The sequence below is a fragment of the Tuber melanosporum genome, assembly GCF_000151645.1.
Source record: "Tuber melanosporum whole genome shotgun sequence assembly, scaffold_36, strain Mel28".
In the NCBI taxonomy this organism is placed as follows: domain Eukaryota; kingdom Fungi; phylum Ascomycota; class Pezizomycetes; order Pezizales; family Tuberaceae; genus Tuber; species Tuber melanosporum.
Window position 1 is genome coordinate 754,540 of NW_003299041.1, and position 21,682 is coordinate 776,221.

General features: G+C 48.6%; 6 protein-coding genes; 5 read left to right on the top strand and 1 right to left on the bottom strand.

The window, feature by feature from the left end:
* The first annotated feature begins 1,994 nt into the window (after positions 1-1,994).
* GSTUM_00007527001 (uncharacterized protein) lies at positions 1,995-3,161 on the top strand. XM_002839489.2 has 2 exons: positions 1,995-2,347; positions 2,409-3,161. The coding sequence occupies exons 1-2, from the start codon at positions 2,248-2,250 to the stop codon at positions 2,510-2,512; spliced, it is 204 nt and encodes a 67-aa protein (XP_002839535.1). The 5' UTR covers positions 1,995-2,247; the 3' UTR covers positions 2,513-3,161.
* Positions 3,162-8,126: 4,965 nt separating this feature from the next.
* Positions 8,127-11,192, top strand: GSTUM_00007528001 (uncharacterized protein). XM_002839490.2 has 6 exons: positions 8,127-8,420; positions 8,490-8,574; positions 8,625-8,857; positions 8,917-9,568; positions 9,621-10,505; positions 10,568-11,192. Exons 1-6 carry the CDS (start codon positions 8,391-8,393, stop codon positions 10,735-10,737), a joined length of 2,055 nt encoding a protein of 684 aa, XP_002839536.1. The 5' UTR covers positions 8,127-8,390; the 3' UTR covers positions 10,738-11,192.
* Positions 11,193-12,034: 842 nt separating this feature from the next.
* GSTUM_00007529001 (uncharacterized protein) lies at positions 12,035-13,846 on the top strand. XM_002839491.2 has 3 exons: positions 12,035-12,436; positions 12,503-12,894; positions 12,956-13,846. Exons 1-3 carry the CDS (start codon positions 12,070-12,072, stop codon positions 13,571-13,573), a joined length of 1,377 nt encoding a protein of 458 aa, XP_002839537.1. The 5' UTR covers positions 12,035-12,069; the 3' UTR covers positions 13,574-13,846.
* Positions 13,847-14,594: 748 nt separating this feature from the next.
* On the top strand, positions 14,595-15,892 carry GSTUM_00007530001 (uncharacterized protein). XM_002839492.2 has 3 exons: positions 14,595-14,817; positions 14,913-15,259; positions 15,333-15,892. The coding sequence occupies exons 2-3, from the start codon at positions 14,940-14,942 to the stop codon at positions 15,742-15,744; spliced, it is 732 nt and encodes a 243-aa protein (XP_002839538.1). The 5' UTR covers positions 14,595-14,817; positions 14,913-14,939; the 3' UTR covers positions 15,745-15,892.
* A 949-nt stretch (positions 15,893-16,841) lies between these two features.
* Positions 16,842-18,262, top strand: GSTUM_00007531001 (uncharacterized protein). XM_002839493.2 has 4 exons: positions 16,842-17,075; positions 17,135-17,211; positions 17,269-17,569; positions 17,636-18,262. The coding sequence occupies exons 1-4, from the start codon at positions 17,027-17,029 to the stop codon at positions 17,827-17,829; spliced, it is 621 nt and encodes a 206-aa protein (XP_002839539.1). The 5' UTR covers positions 16,842-17,026; the 3' UTR covers positions 17,830-18,262.
* An 87-nt stretch (positions 18,263-18,349) lies between these two features.
* On the bottom strand, positions 18,350-21,326 carry GSTUM_00007532001 (uncharacterized protein). XM_002839494.2 has 3 exons: positions 20,537-21,326; positions 20,370-20,479; positions 18,350-20,301 (listed from the first exon to the last, which is right to left on the bottom strand). Exons 1-3 carry the CDS (start codon positions 21,018-21,020, stop codon positions 19,066-19,068), a joined length of 1,830 nt encoding a protein of 609 aa, XP_002839540.1. The 5' UTR covers positions 21,021-21,326; the 3' UTR covers positions 18,350-19,065.
* Positions 21,327-21,682: the final 356 nt, after the last annotated feature.

Genomic DNA, 21,682 nt, shown 5'->3' on the forward strand with positions numbered 1-21,682 from the left:
AGTGGCCCACAGGGAGCCTTATCTTATGGCCAAGGGTTAGCTATATCAGACCGGGATTGCGCAGAAAAAAATATTTCATGATGCAAAACTGACCCCTGACCGATAGTGGACAAACCCTAACGATAACAACATGGCGGGATGGAGATGGCTCGGGGTGATTACTCAGTTATTTGCAAGTATACCGTACTTGTAATATAGTGCTCGAGTACCGTACTGTCATACTTGTGCCGTCTAGTGATGGGGAGAGAGAGAGAGGGTTATGTGAGGTTAAAAAGTCTGGGGATTATGTACTCGTGCCGTTATGATACAGTACTCGCAACAGGCAAGGAGCACCAAGACACAGGGAGGGGATTCTCAAAAATGCATAGTAGTAAAGGTCCGTGCGTAAAGTACCTGAGCGCCCCACACAAACTCACGACCTGTTATTTTCGGATACTTCCTGCCTTGCTTCAGCACGAGTTGTCGACAGTTACGGGCTGCGGTATCTAAATTCATGTGATACCGGTACTCGAGTATTGACGTCCGCGTCAAGCCCCTCGACAGCCGGCTCCTGGCTGGAATGCCCGGGCTGGTGATGAAACTGGGCGGATTAGGCTCTCCACGTACGGTACGAGGAGGAATGAGTTGGTGAACAGCCCTAGCCTCAGGGGGGCTGGTTGGATTCGGTGGCACTATCATACCGGTATTCGTTAAGCATGGATTTATAGAGTCCTCCCGTCACTACGAGGTTTGAAGGCGAATGTAACATTCCGTGCTCTACCGGTAGGGGGAGGAGAAGGTTCCTGGCGGTGGTGGATAGGGCGCGAGTACGGTGGATTTGACTACTCGAGCAGAGTACGAGTAGAGTAGAGTACTGTACTCGTACAGTACAGTACACACCCCTTCTTACCGCCATGCTAGTTTGGTTGTGGGGTCGAGATAAGTGGAATGCCAAGATTTGTTTTGACTAAACAGATATGGAAAGAGAACGAGAGCGAGCATGTTTCGAACAACGGGCGGGGCCAACGGTGAGACCTCACTTTGTACCAACAGCTTTGGGATAGGTTCACAGCACTTATTACAATGTCATTGTGTGAATGTTCCCTGATGAGCAAGGCCAGAACAGGAAGGCGCAGGGGGAAAGACTGCAGGCACATTACTGTACTCGCCCAATCAAAAGTCTGTCCCCGAGAGAAAAATTTAGCCGCCGGTGGCATCACCGCAATTACTCCCTTTTGGCAGCCTTCGCGGTAGGGGAATTCTGTTGGTAGTCCAGTAAGTACTTGTAGTGCTGAGAGGCTATGAGAGGAGGGTGCGGTTCTCAAGAGCAGGTTGTGGTGAGCGGTCGTCTGTGCATAGGTTTAACGGTCGGGGACAGACTTTTGATTCTGGGGAGTACTGTACCGTATCGCACAGCACTATCATAATGCGCCGTGGAATTGTATATTTTTTTTTCTTTTCTCTTCGCATTAGTTATTATAAACCTTGGTGGATGTGTTGGGAGTGGCTTAAGAGGAGTAGAAAAATCCAGAGGCTATTTTGGAGAGGAAGGATTCATAGGGGAAGCCCATCTGATCTCAAACGTCGCAACAAAGTTTCGTTGGGTCGCACATTGTAACCCCTGCACTCACCTACCAACCCGTTTTGGCTACGAATAGTTAACCGCTAGTCCCTGACTGTTGAACATGTTTCCAACCCCTTATGTTCAATGCTAGACGACCCGGTTCTGCAGGGCCCCACGCGAACCCACTAATTGGCCCCTCCTGTTGGTGGGGGGATTAACTATAGACGGAGGGGGGGGAGAGGGATGTCAATAGCAGCAACATCACCAAAGAGTTATCGAACCGGTAAGCCTTTTTTCCCAGAATGTTCCCGTTACAGCCAGTGTATCAGGAATCACTCGCTCAGCTGTAGCTTGTGCACCGCTAAACACCCCCGGTCCCTTGGATGTATATTTATATCGTTACTCCCTTCCGCCCAGTTTTCCTCTTCTTCCTCTCACCACCACAGTGTCGCCCACTCCCGTTTTAATCTAATCCTTTCTCCTGTTCCCATTCTTTCGCATTTTCAAGTCGACCGGTTCGACCACCAGACCTTTCTCTTCTTGCTGTTTTTCCCTTCCTTTTCCACCTTACGTCTCTCCCATACACAAGTTCCTTTTTTCTCTCGTGTCATCCTTGCTCCATACCCGAAAAGGATTTAAGAACCGAAAAATCGTATCGGAAAAGAAAAGAAAAGAAGGAAAAAAAAAAGATAAATCAAGTCAATATGCAGAACATCAGCATCCTCACTGTTTTCACTCTCTTCTTTGCTGCCCTCGCCATCGCGGCCCCGGTCGTCGTTGAGCGCCAGATTACACCCGTAGGCAGTAAGTCATTTCACGCCCACAAGAAAATAAAAATAAAAGGTAGACTAACGATTCATTCTAGCCAACCAGTACGGTGACGACGGCGTCCCATCAAAGACCGACGGCTCCGGCCAAGTTGTCCCGGTTGTCCCAGGCACCGCAAAGGGTGTCTCCGGGGCCCAATAAAGCGGCTCAGTGCGCACTCTCGGGACATGCTATAAATGTACAATATCACTTCTCCAACCATCTCATGCCATGTCCCAGAACTTGCTCGCCATCTCTCGTCTCGTCTGAAAACAAATCGTATCGTTCATGCATTTCTTCTCTCTCTCAATTCAAATTCTGCACCTCCTTTCCTCTACCTTCCCGGGTGTAAATTTTTTTTGACGACTTTTTATCCCAATAACTTGCCAACCCGCCTCCAAAGACCAATTTCGAGAACGGGTGACGCACGGTTTTCTTTTCTTTCTACTCTTCTAGATTATGATTTTTCGGCTTCTTTTTTCTTCTTCTTTTTCCTTTGTTGTACGGGGCAATTCAGCATGGGCATGAGTACTCGATAGTAGAGGAAGGCACCAGTGTGGGGATTTGCTAGTGGTGGATTGGGAAATATTTCTTTCTTTTGGGGTCTTGATGACTTTCGCTACCTTTTTTATTCTCGTTTTTTCGCTTCTTTGCATCCCTTTGTTCGGCTTGGTCATGCGGAAATTATGGGATTAAATTGGGATTTTTTTTTTGGTGGGTTGTGTTGTGGTCTTTTGTGTCGGGGTCGTAAACTAGTATAATTAACCCAAATACTTGATCGACTCGATACAAAATATATACGGTAATCTCATCCGAGGGGTCGTCTATGCTTGTGTCTCAAATGCGATACCCTTTCTGTTTTGCATGAAAAACCTGGTTTTAGGTTGGAATTCGGCTTGCTGTTGTGTCACAGGGGTTGCGGCTCCCCTTTTTGCTGATCACGAGTAACTTTGGACCGGATCAAGGGATTGGGACGTGGATGAGGTAGGATAAGTGGGATCTGGAATCGATGTTATGGTTAGAGGTTTTGGACAGGTTAGGCACCTGCTCAAGTTAAGTTGCGAAAAGATGGGCTGCAGGGTGGATGGTTAAGGATAGTTTTGGCTCCGGCGAGTGACTCACTGTGATGAACTCAAAATCAATTGGCTGGGCGATGGCTCCTGGACTATATTGACGATCAGCAAAAGATATGAAATTGCTATGATACCAGTGGGTTTTTGTAGGGCTTCTATTAACGGAAAATATTCCGCTATCATACTAGTCCCCCTAAAAAAGGATAAGACCTCCTCAATCTATGATAGACCAGAGGAGCTTTTCGCTTGCTCTCTATGTCGGCGTCATACTATTACTAAATTTGTCTAATTTCTCTTAGTCAGCTGCTAAAGCCCAGAGAGTGGCAAAAACATAACCGAGTGAGTGCCCGTGATAAGGTGTCGACTAGTATGGCCGCGTGTGCATGCTCAAACTCTCGTTATCCTGCTTCAATATAGATCTTCCCTTTCACCTCAAATGTCCGCCATGAATCCACGAAGAATCATATACGCGAGATGGCTCTCAGTGGCCATCCCGCTCCTCTACTTCCTCCTATGGACCACTACATCTTCAACAGCATACCCATACCTCCGCAGCCGGAACTACCTCCACCTCATTGAACCTAGCCCGACACACGAGCCTGAGGACTCGGCAGGACTGCCTAGGCCTCACAAGCTCAAGGGGCCCTTGTGGTGCAACGGCACCATAACTGCGGACCCTGCAGCCGGGGAGGAAACGTATGTTTGTGAAGGACAAACTGTGTGCAAAGGGGCTACAAGTTGTAACGGACCCTTGATATGCACCGGCTCTTGGCTCAATGATGAGGGGGTTCCGGCTTGCACTGGAGACCTGTTGTGTGACGGGACGCTGGCTTGCAATGAGATAATCCCCACTGCTTGCTTACCAGGATTGGGGATAATTCCTGATTGGGCGTTGGGACTTCTACTAGGGTTTTTGATCTTGGTATCTGGGATGATAACAGGGTGTACGGCGGCGTTTACTTGTTTGTTCTCGCCCCCAGAATCTTTTTTGCCAGCGGCACTAACCAATTGATGTAGCGCTGGATAGGTGAGCTTGGCCCCTTCGCTTGGTTGGAGTAATGGCTGAGAAGGTGTAGTGCAGAGTTAAGCATCTATACGATGGAGGAAACGAGGACTAATAAGTAAGCCCGTGATCGTCAGCACTTTTTTGATCTTTTCTCATCTCAAATAGGAGACTATTGGAAAAGATTTTGTGGTTGAAGACTTATTACACTTCTTGGGTTATCAGTATGCATTCAGTATAACACCCATTTAAATATATGACCCCGCTCACGGCCCTGGATCCAGGTTGTCTGTTGATGTGCAGTGTTACTATCAATCTTTCTCTTCCTTTAATATCTGCTTGCCTACTTGATAACCACCTCTGGGGCCTTTTGTTATCAGCAGGCCTTTTGATATCGGTCGGCGAGGTTCTGCCTCAGATTATCTTTCCCAGGTATCCGGTGGCTATTCTTGGGAACATGATGTGGTAAGTGGTTTCCGGATTTCTAGCGATTCTAAGCTCAAATACATAGGTTCATCTACATAATATTGGCTCTCTATGCAATCCCAGCGGGAATATTGGTTCTCATCCTTCATTATACGGTTGACCATGGGCCTAGGGAACGAAGGATAATTCACAATACGAAACAATTGAGTGCCTTGGTAGATCTACATCCTCGACAAAAGGGTAAAGCGGGGAAACTTTCTGTGGATAGTGTGAGGTGTGCAATGCCTCGTCTGCTGCTGATCCGTTTCTGGCAACCTAATAATTCGATTGATTACCGGTGGCTATAGGGTTATGCTGGGAGCTCTCGACCTGGAGAACAGAGTCGTGGGAGACATCATGAAACCCATCTCGGATGTCAAGATGCTTGACGTTAAAGACAGGATGAATATTCACCGTTGGAAAGAGGTCATTAACTGGGGGTACAGTAGAATCCCGGTTTACTCCTCAGTAGAAGAAGGTCCGACAGCACGTTCACCGTATCAAGACTGTCCAATTAAGATATGGGGTTATTTACATTGTTTTGTGGGGCTCGCGGTTCTACCCGTTGAAGGCACTTGCTAATTGCTATCCAGGATATGATGTCGCCGGACCCAGGAGAAGTCACGACTCTAAGAAGTGTTCCAATCCATGCATTACCAATAGTACCTGAAGACTATCCACTTTGGGATCTTCTGCACTTATTTCAGGTATCGTGTAACTTTGATCACAAATCTCCGCAATAACTTATACCCCTCCTATACTATACTGACCATCATCAGGAGGGGCTCTCGCAGTAGGTTTCCTTATACCTCACATCGGACCTTGAGCCCCTAATTGAATTACATCACAGCATAGCAGTTGTCGAGAAAGTAACCCGCGTTGAGCCGAAACCGCTGGAAGATACACCAGTTAATAACCCTGCTTCGAATTGGGACTGGAGAGGTGTATGGGAGGCAATCCGCAAGAATCTAAAGTTTATACGGAAAGAGGGGGATCACCAGCAGCCAGTGACCCATGCCCCAAAATATTGGACAGACTCGTCGATATATAGAGTGTCTAGGGAACAGCCTTTGGGGATAGTTACTATGGAAGATGTCCTTAAACCTCTGTTAAGATCATCAATATTCGACGAAAAGGATATATCCCATTACAGGCGTCGGAGGGGAAACGGGAACGACAGCCCTAGAAGAGTCTTCGAGAGTGAACTACAAAGCCCCTTTTCCGGGGGGTCTCTGGATAGCGAAGAACTGGAAATAGAGAGCGAGCTTCCGGCGGGGCTCGCTATCCGGCTAGCCACTAGGAATGGGGATAAAGGTTTGGACAGCACTGTTAGAAGGAAGCAAAACTCGGGAAACAACGATCTTTCTTTCTCCAAGCCTCTCGTCCCACTATCTGGTCGGGATAGAAGGAGAAAAGCACTGTCAGATCCCTTGGGCGGAGGACCAAGATACAATTCTCCTGATAGACTCCCTTCGGAAGCTAATGGGAAAAGAAAAGGGTTTGAGGCAAGAAAAGCTATGTCAGAAAACAATTACAGCACAAACGCATCTAATGATTTCGAGCTGGAAAGTTTTACTGAGACTAGCGTTCCCTCAAGCATATTCTCACATTCCACAGGCAACACATCCTATTTGATGGATTTGTTAGTGCTTACGGGAGAACACACAAACTCTTCAGATTTTGGCCTATCAACGCTAGATGAGGAAAGGTCGGCCTCTGTTCACAATACTTAAGCCTTTTATCGGGTTGATACTCCTAGGCACATGAATACTGTATTTTAATCAAGCGGTTGGGAGATTGAGGTGCCTTTAGTGGTTGTGTTTGGCGAGGGCAAGTCGATAGAATCCCTCTAAAGGTGGGGGAATGGAGGGGGGAATTGTTTGATCGAGGCCAAATCTGTGGGGTCAAATGGACAGGGGATCACGGGCAAGTGAGCACACATTATCACCCGATAGGATGGGAATGATTGAATTCGCTTCATTTGAAGACCACTAGAAACTACCTATAGTACATGTACTTGTCCCTGGGTTGTATTATGAAGCGGTAATAGGACGGAGGACTGCAGTGAAAAAAGCAAAACTCGCACATCATGGCGACGAAAAGTCCAGACTACCACTGCTTAGACACGCTATCATACCGGTACTAGGGATCCCCAAACAACTTCTAAAGAATCAGTTTTATGATATGAGCAAGACCCGTGCGCCACCCGGGGGGGCGGGGTGGCAAGGACCGACTGGCCGCAGGGTGAGAACTTGTATGAAAGGCCTTAGAATGAAAAAAATTAGGAACGACTCTAGGTATCATAAAAGGTCGACCAACGAAAGGGGTAGGTAAAATTTTCCAAATCCATGGCACCCAGCTGAGACCACGAAGTTGGGTGGAAACGTAAGAAGGGATCTGGAGACCAGGGTATACGATTGGAAATATCTTCTAGACAGGAAGTAAATTGCTTCTGATTGGGGACGGTGTAATGGCGCGTCTAAGTCCCGTATTTTAGAAAGCAAGTTACCACTGAGCCACCCTAGATCACTTGTCATATCATACTGAAAGCCGGATGGAGGCGTTGTGATCGAGGGAGAACAATGGCCAAGGGTCATCTTAGCAAATATCACACAGCATGCTTTTAGGGAAAGAAATGCACGGGTGCATATACTCGTATATATATATACACAAATGAGGGGGTAATACACCCGCCGCCAATCCTAGAAGTCACTCAACCACGCTCTACAGTTTGACCTCGATACCGGTAGATGTCACCGTACCGGTACGGTACAGTGTAAGTATGCGCACAAGCATAATTTATACTCGGGAGTTTATTAAAAATTAGGAACCACCGGTAGAGGGGGTGGCAATGTGCTCGAGGAGAGATTATTTGGTGGGGCAATTATGTTGTCTGGAAAGAAACATCATGACATTGTTGTCCCCGGGATATCATACTTGGTAGCCAGTCTTAGTTGCGAGTGTTTCCGAAGACCTTTGGTTTAAATTTATGGCTTTTAATTATGCCACCGAGTGTGGCAGGGGTGGCTCTAACTTACCGGTCCGGCTGAACGTCTGGTGGCTGCTGCAGCTGCGTGCCCGCCGTTGCGCTCGGAGATCCAAGAGGCCTCAAGAACTAGGTTCTGTCGCAACCCGAGAGCAGCTTAGTCAGCTATGCCAGGGGAACCCACTCTTTCTTATTTTTCTATCTGTCTTCTGTTCAGTTGAAGAGGACACGATGCTCAACTCACCTCCCCCCCCATCCCACATCAAATAATTAATTTTTCTACCTATATCTCCCTCTTTCTCCCCCCCTTCTCCTACGACGAAAGCTCTCCTCCTTCTCTCTCTCTTCTTTCTTTTTTCTTTTCAACTTCCTTCAAATTTTTCTCTTTTCTTTTAGAAGCATTTGGGGCAGTTCTCCCTGTCGCTCCTTTCCACGACATCATACCCCCCGAGGGAGCTTATTAAACGAGAGCTATAAACCACATATAGCAGCAGGTGAATCGCTGTTGCAACCATGTCGACAGACTATAACTATGACGACAAGGTATCATTATTCGCTAATGGAGCTGTTGATGGATCTTTGCTAACTGTGTTCTCTTAAAAAAACCCACAGGGGCAGTTTTTTCCCTACTTTGTACTGACCATACTTGGTTTAATTTTGTGCCCCTTGACATACTCAACCTTTGCGCCCAGTAAACGTATGACTTCTAGCTCGCGTCGTTTGCTGGCGAATCCTAATCTTACGTAGAACCGGGCATTTCGAAAACACCTTTAATAAAGGAAAATAACTATAAACCGCCTGGCAATGAGGCAATCGAGGCGGCGCGCCGCAGGCAGAAGAGGAAGGAGAGACGGCTTAAGAGATTCACTTCGATCGTCATCGGGTGGGCGCTGTTCGCATACATGGCATACCTTATCGCTGTGACAGCAAATGCCGATGGCAAGATCTGGGATCCATACGAAATCTTGGGTATCAGCATGGTAGGTTTGCGTTGGGAGAAATTGCCACTTAGAACTTCGCTGACCATATATACCCCCAGACTACGGATGAAAAAGCTATCAAGTCCCATTATAAGAAATTGTCCTTGAAATACCACCCGGATAAGATCCGCCCAACCGCCAACCAAACTCTCGAAGATCTCAACAATCACTTTGTCGAGCTTACCAAAGCTTACAAGGCGCTGACCGACGAAGATATCCGTAACAACTTTATCCAGTATGGTCACCCCGACGGAAAGCAATCCTTCTCGATTGGTATTGCCCTCCCAACATGGATCGTCTCTGAGGGAAACAACTATTACGTACTTGCCGTTTATGGATTGTTGTTTGGAATCTTGTTGCCATATTATGTTGGTCGATGGTGGTATGGAACCAAGAAGCACACGAAAGAAGGAGTCATGACGGAGAGCGCCGGAAGTCTCTTCAGAGCCTATGACGAGAACATTGATGAGAAGAAACTTGTGGAAATCCTAACTACCGGTGAAGAGATGAAGCTCATTACCGGCGGTGCTAGAGAAAAGGAATGGATCGGAAGTGAGGAGGCTACCATCGAGAGAAAGATCAAGGCTGCTGGTCTTGCGGACAAACAAATGAAAGTCATTGAGGAGCTCGACGGCTGGAGGAGGAGGGCACTCGGCCTACTCTGGGCTTATATCTACCGTGTGGATCTGGGAAGTGAGAAGCTGAGCAACGGTATATCTCCTAAACCCTGTCGCTCGATCCTGAGATTACTAAAAATTTCCAGCTAAATTGGATGTCGCGCCTGCTGCAATTGCTCTCAACAAGAGCTTCCACGCAATTGCCCTCGCCTATTCCAACACCCAACCAGTTATGGCCTCCATGCGCTTGAACCAATGCCTTGTTCAAGCGGTTCCTCCGCATGCCTCTCCTCTGCTCCAACTCCCCCACTTCACAAATAAGACCGTGGCTGCTATCGAGCAGGATGGTGGAAAGAACCACTGGACCGTCCAACGTTTTATAGCTTGCCCCGCGGAGAAGCGCAAAAAGTTGTGTGTTGGCAAGGGACTCCTGAATGATGAACAATACGAACAAGCCATCAACTTTGCTAAAGCGCTCCCGGCATTGAGTATTGAATCTGCTTTCTTCAAAGTTATGGGAGAGAAATATATCACCCCGGCTAGCCTGGTTAATTTTGTTGTCAAAATGCGAGTTGTTCCCCCTGGATCTACACCGCCAGCAGTCGATGCCAAGGATCTTTTGGACGAGGACCCCGATGAGACCGATGTCGAAGCTTTATTGGGCCGCGACGGCAAGTCTCAAGGAAAAGCTGGCGACCAGTCGATGACTCCTCTTGCACATGCACCTTACTTTCCCCGGGACTACTCTCCTACTTGGCACATCTTCCTGGCGGACGAAAAACAGGGGAAAATGATTGTTCTTCCGCAGCCAATTACTCGTTGGGAAAAGAGCACCGATAATTTTGCCGTACAAACGTTCAAGCTACAATTCCAAGCACCACCGCAACCTGGAGAATACACCTTTGTCATGCATTGCGTTAGTGACTCCTACCTGGGAGTTGATAAAAAGCAAAATGTGACTCTTGTTATCAGCGACCCTAGCAAGGTTGAGCAGATCAAGGAAGATGAAGAAATCAGTGAACCAGAAGAAGGTATACATTGCTCCCTATAGATATTATCGCAAAGCGATTACTAATGGATCTGTTTGAACTAGATTCTCTCGCAGGTCAGATGAACGCTATGAGAGGCGGCCCGGTAAAGAAGTCCAAGAAGCGAAGTAGCAACGCTGATGATGACGATTCATCCGAAGAGAGCGACACAGATGGCGAGGAGGCGGATGACCAGAGTGAGACAGACACAGACACGGATACAGATGAGGAGTAGAACAAGCACTGTTCATGTTTCTTGTTTGTAATTTACCTTTGCCTTACCCTTTCCGTATCAAGTTTTTACATTGCGTGTTATTTGGGCGCAGCAAAAGAGGTGAAAAGTCTATTTGCCGGCGATCCCGGTTCTTATAATGGTGTTTTTTGTTTTTTGCTTCTCCTATTTGTTTTCCTTCTGGTTTTTTCTTCTTCTCTTCCTCGGGTATCATCATGATAGGCAGACGGTTAGGTTGAGTTATTGTAGATAGAATATTAAGACGTCGCCTACTCCTGCCTTATACATTATTGCTCATGGACCTGTTGTATGGGTTGGTTGGAGGTTTCTTTCCCAGATGGGTGTGGGGTGTTGGAGGGTGCTAGGTCTTGAGCACCAGAGATGTTCACGGCTAGCGATAACTAACTACGGCATGGGTCTTGCGCTATTAACATACCGAAAAAAACGGTACGGTGGTCAACATATGGCTCTATTGTGTTCAAGCACTGGAAGGGTATGATAATCCCCGAACTTGGTCACCTGTAACAATTTGAGTGCGGCGGCAGCGGTGGTGGTAGTGGTTGTGCGAATGATGGAGCTGTGAACTCGTGAGCCGTATTGCGGAGGTTCTTGATTTCACTTGTTCACTGTTTCTTGCACCTGGAAGTATGTCTTGAGAACGCTTATGCCGTGCTTATTCCCGCGAGCCCGATGGAGCTTCCTGCGGAGGTGGGGAGCACCGGTAGTATATGCTACGAGTAGTTTCAGGCTTGTGGGAGGAAAGGGCTTTTTTTGGAGAAGTCGGGACACCTAGGTGATTAGTCCTCGGAGCCCAATTGAGACCGCTTGGTAGCCGGACAGAGGCTGGGACACACCAGAATTACGGGTTTTCGAGTCGTTATATCTTCATAGATAGATATTTTGGAACTTGGCTTTGGAAAAAGAAAAAGAGAAGTGGCATACACTATATATTTATTTCGGGAGTTCGTCAAGGGCTCATACGGAACCCTGGGTCTTGGTAGGAAACACGATACCTTGAGGGAAGGATGGTCCACACTCCACACTACGGTACCCGGGTGGTTTGGGTGGTAGTTACTGAACGAACCTCTAGCTCCTAATTCGGGTGATGATCTATGATGCACGCCCCCGAACCAATCATCACCAACCCCAGAAGTCTTGGCGTTTTGTACAGTGTGATACCACCCCACACGTGAGCCTTTGGCCTTCCCAAAATCAACAAAACAATTTCCAATTATTCTGCCCCCCATCCATCCATCCATCCATCCATCGATCAATCAATCAATCAACCAACCGATCGATCGAGCCTGTACAGCAGCAGCGAAAACAGAAGTAGTGATGGTAACAATCAGCGAAGTCAAATCCGGCAACTCGCGGGAGAACCGCACAGCGGCCCACACACACATCAAGGGACTAGGCCTCCGCGCGGACGGAACGGCTGAGAAAGTCGCAGCGGGTTTCGTGGGGCAGGAGAGCGCGAGGGAAGCTTGCGGCATCGTCGTCGACCTGATCAAGGCGAAGAAGATGTCCGGCCGGGCCGTGTTGCTGGCTGGGGGACCGGGGACGGGGAAGACGGCGCTCGCGCTGGCGGTTTCGCAGGAGCTGGGAACTAAGGTTCCCTTCCGCCCGATCGTCGGTAGCGAGATCTACTCTGCGGAGGTCAAGAAGACGGAGGCTTTGATGGAGAATTTTAGGAGGGCTATTGGTTTGTTTTTCTTCTTCTTCATCTTGTAGTGCTTAAACTGACCGGAGGGGGGGGGTGGTGGTGTAGGTTTGAGAATTAAGGAAACGAAGGAGGTTTATGAGGGGGAGGTTACGGATCTTACTCCCGAGGAGGCGGAGAATCCGCTGGGGGGCTATGGAAAGACTATCTCGCATGTTATTGTTGGGTTGAAGTCTGGAAAGGGTACCAAGAAGCTGCGTCTTGATCCTAGTATCTACGAGAGCATACAGAAGGAGCGTGTTGCGGTCGGAGACGTCATCTACATTGAAGCGAATACTGGTGCTGTCAAGAGGGTTGGCAGAAGTGATGCTTATGCCACCGAGTTTGATCTCGAAGCGGAAGAATATGTGCCAATTCCCAAGGGAGATGTTCACAAGAAGAAGGAGATTGTGCAGGATGTTACATTGCATGATCTTGATGTTGCCAATGCGAAACCACAGGTTTGTTCACCCCCTCCGTTTTGCTCGAAGGGATGATGGATACTAATGATGAGGCTTCAAGGGCGGCCAAGACATAATGTCGATGATGGGTCAACTGATGAAACCCAAAAAGACGGAAATCACCGACAAACTCCGCACAGAAATCAACAAAGTGGTAGAAAAGTACATCGACCAGGGCGTAGCGGAGCTAGTTCCAGGCGTCCTCTTCATTGACGAGGTCCACATGCTGGACATTGAGTGCTTCACCTTCCTCAACCGTGCCCTCGAGTCCAAAATTTCGCCTATCGTGATCCTGGCTTCTAACCGCGGTGTATGCACGATCCGCGGAACCGAAGACATCATGTCTGCCCATGGGATCCCCACCGATCTCCTCGGCCGACTGCTCATTGTCCCGACGTACCCATACGACTTGGACGACATTAGAGTGATCATCAGGATCCGCACAAAGACGGAGTCCCTGGATCTCGAGGACGCAGCTGTGGAGAAGCTTGCGCACAGGGGCGTGGATACTAGTCTTCGCTATGCCCTGCAATTACTCACTCCTGCGTCCATCCTTGCGAAGGTCGCCGGGAGAACGAAGATTCAGGTTGCGGATGTACAGGAGTGCGAAGAACTGTTTATCGATACTAGGAAGAGTGCGGAGATTGTTTCGAAGTTTGGGAGGAGCTTTATTTCTTGACGGCGTGATCTCTTTTCTCCCTTTTCTTTCATCCTTTTCTCCCTCTCCTTTCTAGGGGAAGGGGGCCCTGGTAATTAAAACAAAAGTGTGTTACACTCCGTTGATAATGAAGAGGTAGGGGTTTGTAGTATTATCGTAATTTGGCGATTAGAGTCATTCTTGATGTCAGATATTTTTTCTTCTTAAATAAGCTTATTCTACCAATTATATTCTCGTGTAGTCTAGGCGTGGGACTGGGGGAGTATGAATGATATTGGTAGTTCCTTGTCTAAACTTGATGCTAGTGCTGTGAGTGGGTGATCGGCGCGGATCGTGATGTTATGCATCGGTAGCTGGCGAAGGAATAAATTTAGCACAGGTCACTACTCGAGTATTGCTCCGGGCCGACACTCACGATAGTCTATGGCTAAGATACCATAATTATGATGCACTATGGAGGGAGTTTCGGGATTTTCCGGCCAACCACCGTCTTATGATACAGTACAGTACCGGTATCCCTTTTATGTATGGGTATGATAAGGTAAACGAAACAAACAAGGGGAGCTTTACGCGGGAAGGGAATAAAGATTCCCCACCCTTTGTTATTTATCCCATCGATCCTTATTCACACTTGCCAGTATCATAAGGTCGAAGAAGAAACCAAGCTCTTTTGTACTCGAGTACAGTACAGTACTCGCAGCACCGGTAACTATGCACCTTACTTACTGTATGGTACCCCTCCCCCCCCCCCCAAGACACAACAAATCTCCAGTTACACCAAGAAAAACAAACAAAGAGGCGGCTCTTCACGAGATGACGGTATGGTGCCATATCATTTCAGCTTTCCCTTTGAACGATCACGCTGGCTCGGGACAGAGGCGTATCTTGTCGAGACTTACGGTATCGTAACCCACATCTCGGACATACATCCCGTGTGCGGGTGGATGGATGGATGGAGGAGAATGCTGACAATTACAGTAACTTGACCTCTTAGCACGGGGGAAATCCCCCCCCTCCTCTCCCTCCCCTCACCTCGAGACACGAGCGGTCTAGAGTGGGGTGGAGCGGAGTCAGTACGGTAGCTTATGACGAGTATCTCATCCTTTCGCTCCTCCTTCCACCTCTATATATCCTCCCTCTTCTTCTCCTTCTGCTCTTGTGCGCCCCCCCTCGCCTTCACTCGCAATCTGTTGTAGCTACCCCGCCAACGCTACGGTTACTTCCACTGCTACCGCCGCCACTAAACTGCCCACGTATCATAACTTGTAAGTCACCTACCGTATTATGCCTTCCGCCCCCCCCCTTCCCTCCCCTCCTCACTCCTCCCTCAAGCCCTTCAAGTCAATAACAAATAAAACAGACGATAAACAAATCGAAGAAAGAAAAAATGGCCTCTCCAGCTCACGCATTCTACTGCTTCGAAGTCCTCTCAGCGAACTTCGAGAAACGCCATTCTCGTCCGTTGGCTAAAATCGAGGAAATCTACCACAAACACAAGGCTTCCTCTGCTGCGGCTGCTACGAACGGGCACACAAATGGTCACGCGAACGGGCATGCAAATGGCCATGCCAGCGGTATTCATTCGGCCCCGCTGTTTGTCACCTGGAATAGGTTCCCCAAGTCCGGTCCCAAGTACCTTCGTGGGTGTATTGGGACTTTTGAAGCTCAGCTGTTGGACTACGGACTTAAGACCTATGCCCTCACTTCGTTTGTTCCCCTCACCTCCTCACCCCTGCACCTGCTCCTGTTGGTTGATGATGTGGCGCTTACGAACAAGTAGTGCGTTGGAAGATACCCGTTTCAATCCCATCACTCTCAAAGAGCTTCCGAAGCTCGAATGCGCAGTTACCATCCTGACTGACTTCGAACCCGCCGAGGGTCCCATGGCTTGGGAAATTGGCACTCACGGGCTTAGGATTAACTTTGTGTACCATGGCAGACGCATGGGAGCTACTTATCTCCCCGACGTAGCCAAGGAGCAGGGTTGGACTAAGGAGGAGACTTTGGTTAGTCTTATGCGCAAGGCGGGATGGACCGGGAAGAAGGATGATTGGAATAAGGTTCAATTGGACGTTGTCACTTATCGCGGGACTAAGGCGAGCGTCACGTGGGAGGAGTATAGAGGTTTGCTTGCGGTAGAAGGGGAGGAGGAGGAGGATGAAGATGATTTGGATGAGGGGGAGGAGGAATAGACTTAGAATGCGTTGCTTTTTATTTTATTTTATACTTTCTTGTGTCTCGTAGAGGTTATAGCTAGATGTAGTGATGGTGAACGCTGCATAGATATGCTTTTTTCCTTTTTTCCTTTTTCCCTTGAGAGGGGAATTGGGGGGGGGTGGGCATGGCCTCTTTTTTTTTTTTTTTTTTTTTTGAGCTATCGTAGTTGGTTTTGCAGTTGGCTTTGCAGGACTGGATACTTGGAGCACTTTATGCTGATGAGAGGAGTGGTGAATGTTTCTACTGGTACTATCGTTTTTGTTTGGGTCAATTGGCGGATACCACGGTACGGTACCGGTATGGCAACGATGCGATGTTTTCCTCTGCTCATCTCATCCATCGTGTCTTTGTGACCCTGCATGATGTTGAAACCTGCCCACTCAGCGTCCATCATCGAGCAAACTGAACCCTCACATTCCCTCGGAATCTATGATACTCGAGCACAGCCAGCTCTCTCCGGGAGCACACTCGAGTACGAGTACTCGAGTACAACTGACTACCCCACCCCGCCGTGTACCCGGACAACCGTAAAATAAATAAATAAATGTCCCGTCAAATCGTTGTCCAATAGCCCACACGCACAGGAACCTATCGAACATGAGTAAAATCGACGCCCCCTATTACACCCGAAAAGGATGGAAACCAGGGTGAATCATTCTCCCCTCCACTTTCCCCTCCAACTTTCCTGGGAATGGAAATGGCAAGTCGGAGTGAATATGAAGGGTTGGTTATTTTGTAACGTTTTTTTGGTGGAAAGAAGGAAAGGAGAGTACCGGTAACCAGGGGGGATGGTTGGTATTTATAAGTTTGGGAAATTCTTTTCTTCTTTCGTAGATGGTACCGGGGTTGGCGAAATATTGACACAATAGCCTTGTGGATGATTATTTTTCTTTTTTTTCTTTTCTGTCAGGGGGCTGAGTGGGGTTTTTACCCCTCCTCTCTCTTTTTTCTTTTTTTTTCTTGATGAGGTTTTCTGTTTATTATTATTATTCTTTTACTATCATACTTGTATTTGTTTGATTGTTGACTTGTTTGTATTGGTCGGTCTGGCTGTATAAGTTATTGTGCGTTTCATACCGGTATCATACGTACCTATCATATCATATCGTGCCTGCTATAGTAGCTGCCTACTTACCTACCGGTACCTACCTGCCTCCGTATAGCTCTTCGTCTTCTCCCACGGTATTTTCGTGCAAGCTCGACAACAGCAACGACCGAGCGACGGCCATAACAGCAACTTCTCCAAGCATAAATATTATGGCACCGCGCGGTAGAGGTGGAAAGTTCGGCAAGCCTACTCGTGGTGGTCTGTTCTTTCCTTCCTTCCTTATAATCATCCACTATGCTAACGATACTTTTCCATAGGCGGCAAGCACTTCTCGAGAAATCTAGCACCCCTAGATAACGACGATGGCGAGAGTATTCCAGAGGGAATGTGGGGCGTACGTTCCCCTCCCTTCCTTTTCTACATACTCCACCATTACTCTAACAGAGCACAGGAACCTCGCGACCCGAAACCCGAAATCCCCTCCTCCGAGGACGAAGATGAGGAGGAAGAGGAAGGAGAGGAAGGAGAAGGAGAAGACGCGGACAAGCCCGAACTAACCCGTGAAGAACGCCGCGCGGCAAAACAAGCCCGTAAAGAAGCCGCTCGCGCCAAATCCACCGGTACCGTCGGTCAATCCTCCCTCCCTTCTTCTGGGGATGAAGACGAAGAGATCACCACCCCCGCCGTTGAAAAGGCTAGGAGGAGTGTTATCGCAACGGCGAATCCCAACGCTCCCGGTAGCTCCGATGGAGGTGGAGGTGGAGGTGGGGGAGGAGGAGGGGGCAGGGGGCTGACGAGGAGGGAGCGGGAAGCGATAGAGGCTGCCGCTGCTAAGGAGAAGTTTTGGAAATTGCAGGAGGCTGGCAAGACTGATCAGGCGAGGGCCGACCTTGCCAGGTTGGCGGTTATTAGGAAGGAGAGGGAGGAGAAGGCGAGGCAGCGGAAGGCAGAGTTGGAGGAGAGGAAGGCTGCTGCTGAGGCGAAGGCTGCGGCCAGTGGGAGGAAGAAGTAGTAGTACTTTTGGGGGTGGAAGATAGGGATGAGGGGTCATTCGGCTTGTGCTTTCCAAACTTTCTTTTTCTTTTCGTTACTTTTTATTTATTACACTCTTCTGGTACTGCATCTGCCGTGTAAGTGTGTGGGGTCGGTATACTCCCAGTGTGTTCCATCATAGATATCTTGGGGGAGTGCGATACCGGTACTCGATCAAATAACTCTCATCATGGAGTAGCGGTATCACACCTTACCAAAGCCACCGTCTTCGCGGGTCGTACTTTGAAACACACAGATGGGCCACCACCACTAATCCCGCCAACAACTTTCCTGGTGCGGCCAATACAATACGTCTCCGCCCTTACATAATTATAGACCCCCCCCTGCCGCCAGTGGATACCGCTGCGGACCGACTTGTTACTATAATATTATTACGGTATCCTAACCTCGCTAAATTAAACATTCCTCTGCCATGGTAGCCCGTGAGTGATAAACAATGACCCGCACCTGATCTAACCAGACTGTTAAATTGTACAATATTATCATATCATATCATATCATATCAATTCCATATCTCAACCTAACCTAACCTAAATAACATGCTACCATGTCGTGCTGTATATCCCCCGTTCATTTGGCCCTGTCATAATGTCTCGAATGCGGCATCCTCAGAAAAGAAAAGGGGAAAGAAAAGCGGTATGTAGTGTACGATGCAAATGCACAATAACACCCGCTATCAATCGATCAGGACCACCGCCGCTAAAACAAGCGGAACAAAACAGAAATCAACTTAACCGCCGACCAGCCCGATGAATAACATAAGCAATGAGTAACTGAGTAAGTGGAGACACAATAAGAACGCACTCCGGGGGATCCAATCCTATCAAATCAAACTATCCTATTGTTCTGCTAAAGAGTGGTGGAAAAGGGGATGAGAGGGAAAGGAGGGGGGAAAGGAGTAGGAAAAGGAAAGGAAAGATGAAAATAAATGCTGCCTCTAAGTTTTCTCCAAAATACCGTCTTTTTTTTCCCTCCCCGCCCCCGCGAGGAGTGTCAGTAGAACCGATATAACAGCCGCCAATTCTCACCCGCCCTGTATGGCTGGTTCCCAATGCATACGTCGTGTAAAAGCGATCATAAAACAAAGAGAATGTTAAAAAAGCAGTGTTTGTAGCGCTAGTGATGATAAAGAAACAACAGTAGAGGGAGGGAATCAGGGGAAAAAGAGGTGATCAATAATTCGGTAGAATCCACCTTACCGTTCGATCTCCATATCTTCTCTGAGCTGCCTAGCAACCGCGGTATCATCGTCCTCGACTCCAACACCGACAGCTCCTTGGAATGGAACAGTCATATCCTGGCCGGGCTCCCTCTTCATTTCAGCCATAAGCCTATCCATCAGGTGCTGGTCGCGCATGGTCCTATCCTCCTCCGTCAATACGTCACCTTCACTCAGCGCAGCTCTCGCGGCGGCTACCGCGGCGGCGCGCTGTTGGTGGGAAGCCTGGGCGGATGTACCACCCATGGTCTGGTTGACATTGATGGTAACCGCAGCAGTGGCTGTGTTGTCGGGACCATGTGGGGGAGGGGCGGCGTCCATGCGCATGTTTGCAACTGGGGCGAATTGCTGGGGAATGTGGTGTGTGTGCTGGACATCTTCCATCATAGCGGGGTCGACGGGGATGTCCATTTGTGCGGCAGCGGCGCGGGCTGCTGCTGCCTGTTGCTGCTGCTGACGCTGGATGAGCAGGGCCTGGGTGTTTGGAGAGATTTGCTGCAATTGAGGTTGTTGGAGCTGCTGCTGCGGTAGTGTGAGTGAAAGTGGTAATTGCTGTTGTTGTTGCTGTTGCTGTTGCGGGTGCGGGTGCGGGTGCGGGTGCGGGTGCTGCTGTCCTGGTTGCTGAGGTTGTTGCTGCTGCTGCTGGGGTTGCGGTGGGGTGGAATTGACTGGAGAACCATTGAACCGATCTCCTTTGACCACAGGAGCCTTCGCATGCTCCTTACATTCGGCGCAGTTGCGAATGACCTGAGAAACTGTTTCCTTAATCCGAACCCAATGAAACTTCTCCGCGATACTAGCAGTGGTCTTGTTAATACCACCGTGGGACTGGCAGTGAATTGACCTCGCAATCTCGTATTGCATTTGACCGTCGGATACTACTTCCTTATCCTTGAGCATTAGTTTGCCATTTTCGAGCTTATAATGGGTTGCCGCAGATCGAAGTCGAGATTTTTCGGAACGGTCTGCGGTGGGTGGATATTTGCCCTTTTCAAGGTAGAATCTGATCTTATCAAAGCGTTCATCAGAGACATAGTCTTCATCATCGTTAAGATCTCGTCCAAAGATAATGGCATCGACCAAGTAGTTTGATGAACGAAGACGGCCGGCTCCCTTGACCTTTCCAATTCGTTTAAACCCCAAGCTGTCCCAGATTTTGCAGGATGCGATGTTGGTCTCGTAAACGAGATTGAACATCGAGTAGGTATATCCCTAAATGAGAGGTAAGCTTGATTCTCTGGCGGTCGGTCGGGTTCGAGTGCGGGTGCGGGGTTGCTCACAAGTTTCGGAGCATAATCGAGATAAGCCTCTCCAAGATGTTTACCACAGCCTTTCCCTCGAGCTGCGAATGTCGTTAGAAATCCCGCACTGCAAATGTGTGAGCTGCGGCCTTAGTGAGAATCAGCATTTCTGATTTCTCCGTTAATAGATAATTCCGCAGTCTCACCAGGATAATTAGGCTTCACGTAAAAGGTCCCAAGGCACTGTGTGCTCCAATCTCGCTCAACTAGGAGATCCGTTTGCTCCTCTTTCCCACCGAGCAACATGACAGCCCCGAAAGTACCGAACCAGTAGCTAGTAAATTTCTCTAATGACATCGGCTCCTCTAGAGGATAGGTGTTGCCTCGCTCAATTTCGTTATTGACCTCAGTCCAAAGGAAGGCTATCAGCGAGGCCGGAATCTGTGAGGTGTGCATAACCGGGTGCACAGTTGCAATGGAAACATGATCCCGTAAATAGACTGAGCGGGGATGAAGGACAGGATTTGGGTTTGGAGGTGGAAGGACCTGAGCGTCAGGATTTTCAAGCGCTGAATTAGTCGAAGAGTGTCGTGATGGTGAAGAAGAAAGGGAGTCTCGGGTTTGCTGGTGTTGTTGTTGCTGTTGATGTTGCATAGCTCGTTGGTGATCTGTAGCAGTTTGATCAGCCATGATGAATATTGCTCACGGCTGCTGCAGATCTGAGATTGCGGGGTGTGTGGGTGAGTCTGGCCCTTTTGGCGGCCTTGAGGTGTGCTTGCTGCTTGCTTCCTGCTCAATTCTTCCCCGCAGAAGGCGTACTTTGTGGTCCTTCGTGAATCTGGGAACGCAAGGAGAATTGAGAACGGTCTTGCCGGGGAGAAAACAGCTACGGACTCGGTGTGGTATGCGCAGAGCAGTGCTTCGTATTCCCTCGTGAAAGCGCGCTGGAGGAGAGCTCTGGTCTGCGACGCTTCTCTCGGACAGGGCAAATTTTATTGGAGCCTCGTATCACACGGTATACCGTTGCCTGATACTTGACAGGCGGGGGAAATGCCAACTGGAAGCGGCGGTGGTCCTTGATGGTTGCCCTAACAATGTCTTTGTTTTCTTTTCATAGGGTTGTGATATGATACCGGTACTGGCACAGGTATCGATTAGATAATATCTGATAAGCTGGTGAGAGAGGGGCTAAGACCTAAATTTATAATCCAATTGTTAGCCACTTTGCTGATTAGATTCTTGATGATAACGGTGTGGCCTAACAGATAAGGCCGAGCACCCGAAATTCTTTTGGAAAACACTGGGATCTTTCATTGCATGACAGCTCCTCGCCTTCGCTGTGGACGATAGGT

What these genes read in the sequence shown, in the direction of transcription:
- GSTUM_00007531001 (XM_002839493.2), top strand. Translation starts at nt 17,027, where the DNA reads ATGGCACCGCGCGGTAGAGGTGGAAAGTTCGGCAAGCCTACTCGTGGT. An exon ending in CGGCAAGCCTACTCGTGGTG is followed by an intron (nt 17,076 to 17,134) that starts GTCTGTTCTTTC and finishes ACTTTTCCATAG; the next exon opens with GCGGCAAGCACTTCTCGAGA. An exon ending in TCCCGGTAGCTCCGATGGAG is followed by an intron (nt 17,570 to 17,635) that starts GTGGAGGTGGAG and finishes GGGAAGCGATAG; the next exon opens with AGGCTGCCGCTGCTAAGGAG.
- GSTUM_00007530001 (XM_002839492.2), top strand. Translation starts at nt 14,940, where the DNA reads ATGGCCTCTCCAGCTCACGCATTCTACTGCTTCGAAGTCCTCTCAGCG. An exon ending in AAGACCTATGCCCTCACTTC is followed by an intron (nt 15,260 to 15,332) that starts GTTTGTTCCCCT and finishes ACGAACAAGTAG; the next exon opens with TGCGTTGGAAGATACCCGTT.
- GSTUM_00007529001 (XM_002839491.2), top strand. Translation starts at nt 12,070, where the DNA reads ATGGTAACAATCAGCGAAGTCAAATCCGGCAACTCGCGGGAGAACCGC. An exon ending in GAATTTTAGGAGGGCTATTG is followed by an intron (nt 12,437 to 12,502) that starts GTTTGTTTTTCT and finishes GTGGTGGTGTAG; the next exon opens with GTTTGAGAATTAAGGAAACG. An exon ending in TTGCCAATGCGAAACCACAG is followed by an intron (nt 12,895 to 12,955) that starts GTTTGTTCACCC and finishes TGAGGCTTCAAG; the next exon opens with GGCGGCCAAGACATAATGTC.
- GSTUM_00007528001 (XM_002839490.2), top strand. Translation starts at nt 8,391, where the DNA reads ATGTCGACAGACTATAACTATGACGACAAG. An exon ending in AACCTTTGCGCCCAGTAAAC is followed by an intron (nt 8,575 to 8,624) that starts GTATGACTTCTA and finishes AATCTTACGTAG; the next exon opens with AACCGGGCATTTCGAAAACA. An exon ending in AAATCTTGGGTATCAGCATG is followed by an intron (nt 8,858 to 8,916) that starts GTAGGTTTGCGT and finishes ATATACCCCCAG; the next exon opens with ACTACGGATGAAAAAGCTAT.
- GSTUM_00007527001 (XM_002839489.2), top strand. Translation starts at nt 2,248, where the DNA reads ATGCAGAACATCAGCATCCTCACTGTTTTCACTCTCTTCTTTGCTGCC. An exon ending in CCAGATTACACCCGTAGGCA is followed by an intron (nt 2,348 to 2,408) that starts GTAAGTCATTTC and finishes GATTCATTCTAG; the next exon opens with CCAACCAGTACGGTGACGAC.
- GSTUM_00007532001 (XM_002839494.2), bottom strand. Translation starts at nt 21,020, where the DNA reads ATGGCTGATCAAACTGCTACAGATCACCAACGAGCTATGCAACATCAA. An exon ending in CGTGAAGCCTAATTATCCTG is followed by an intron (nt 20,480 to 20,536) that starts GTGAGACTGCGG and finishes ATTCTCACTAAG; the next exon opens with GCCGCAGCTCACACATTTGC. An exon ending in TCGATTATGCTCCGAAACTT is followed by an intron (nt 20,302 to 20,369) that starts GTGAGCAACCCC and finishes CCTCTCATTTAG; the next exon opens with GGATATACCTACTCGATGTT.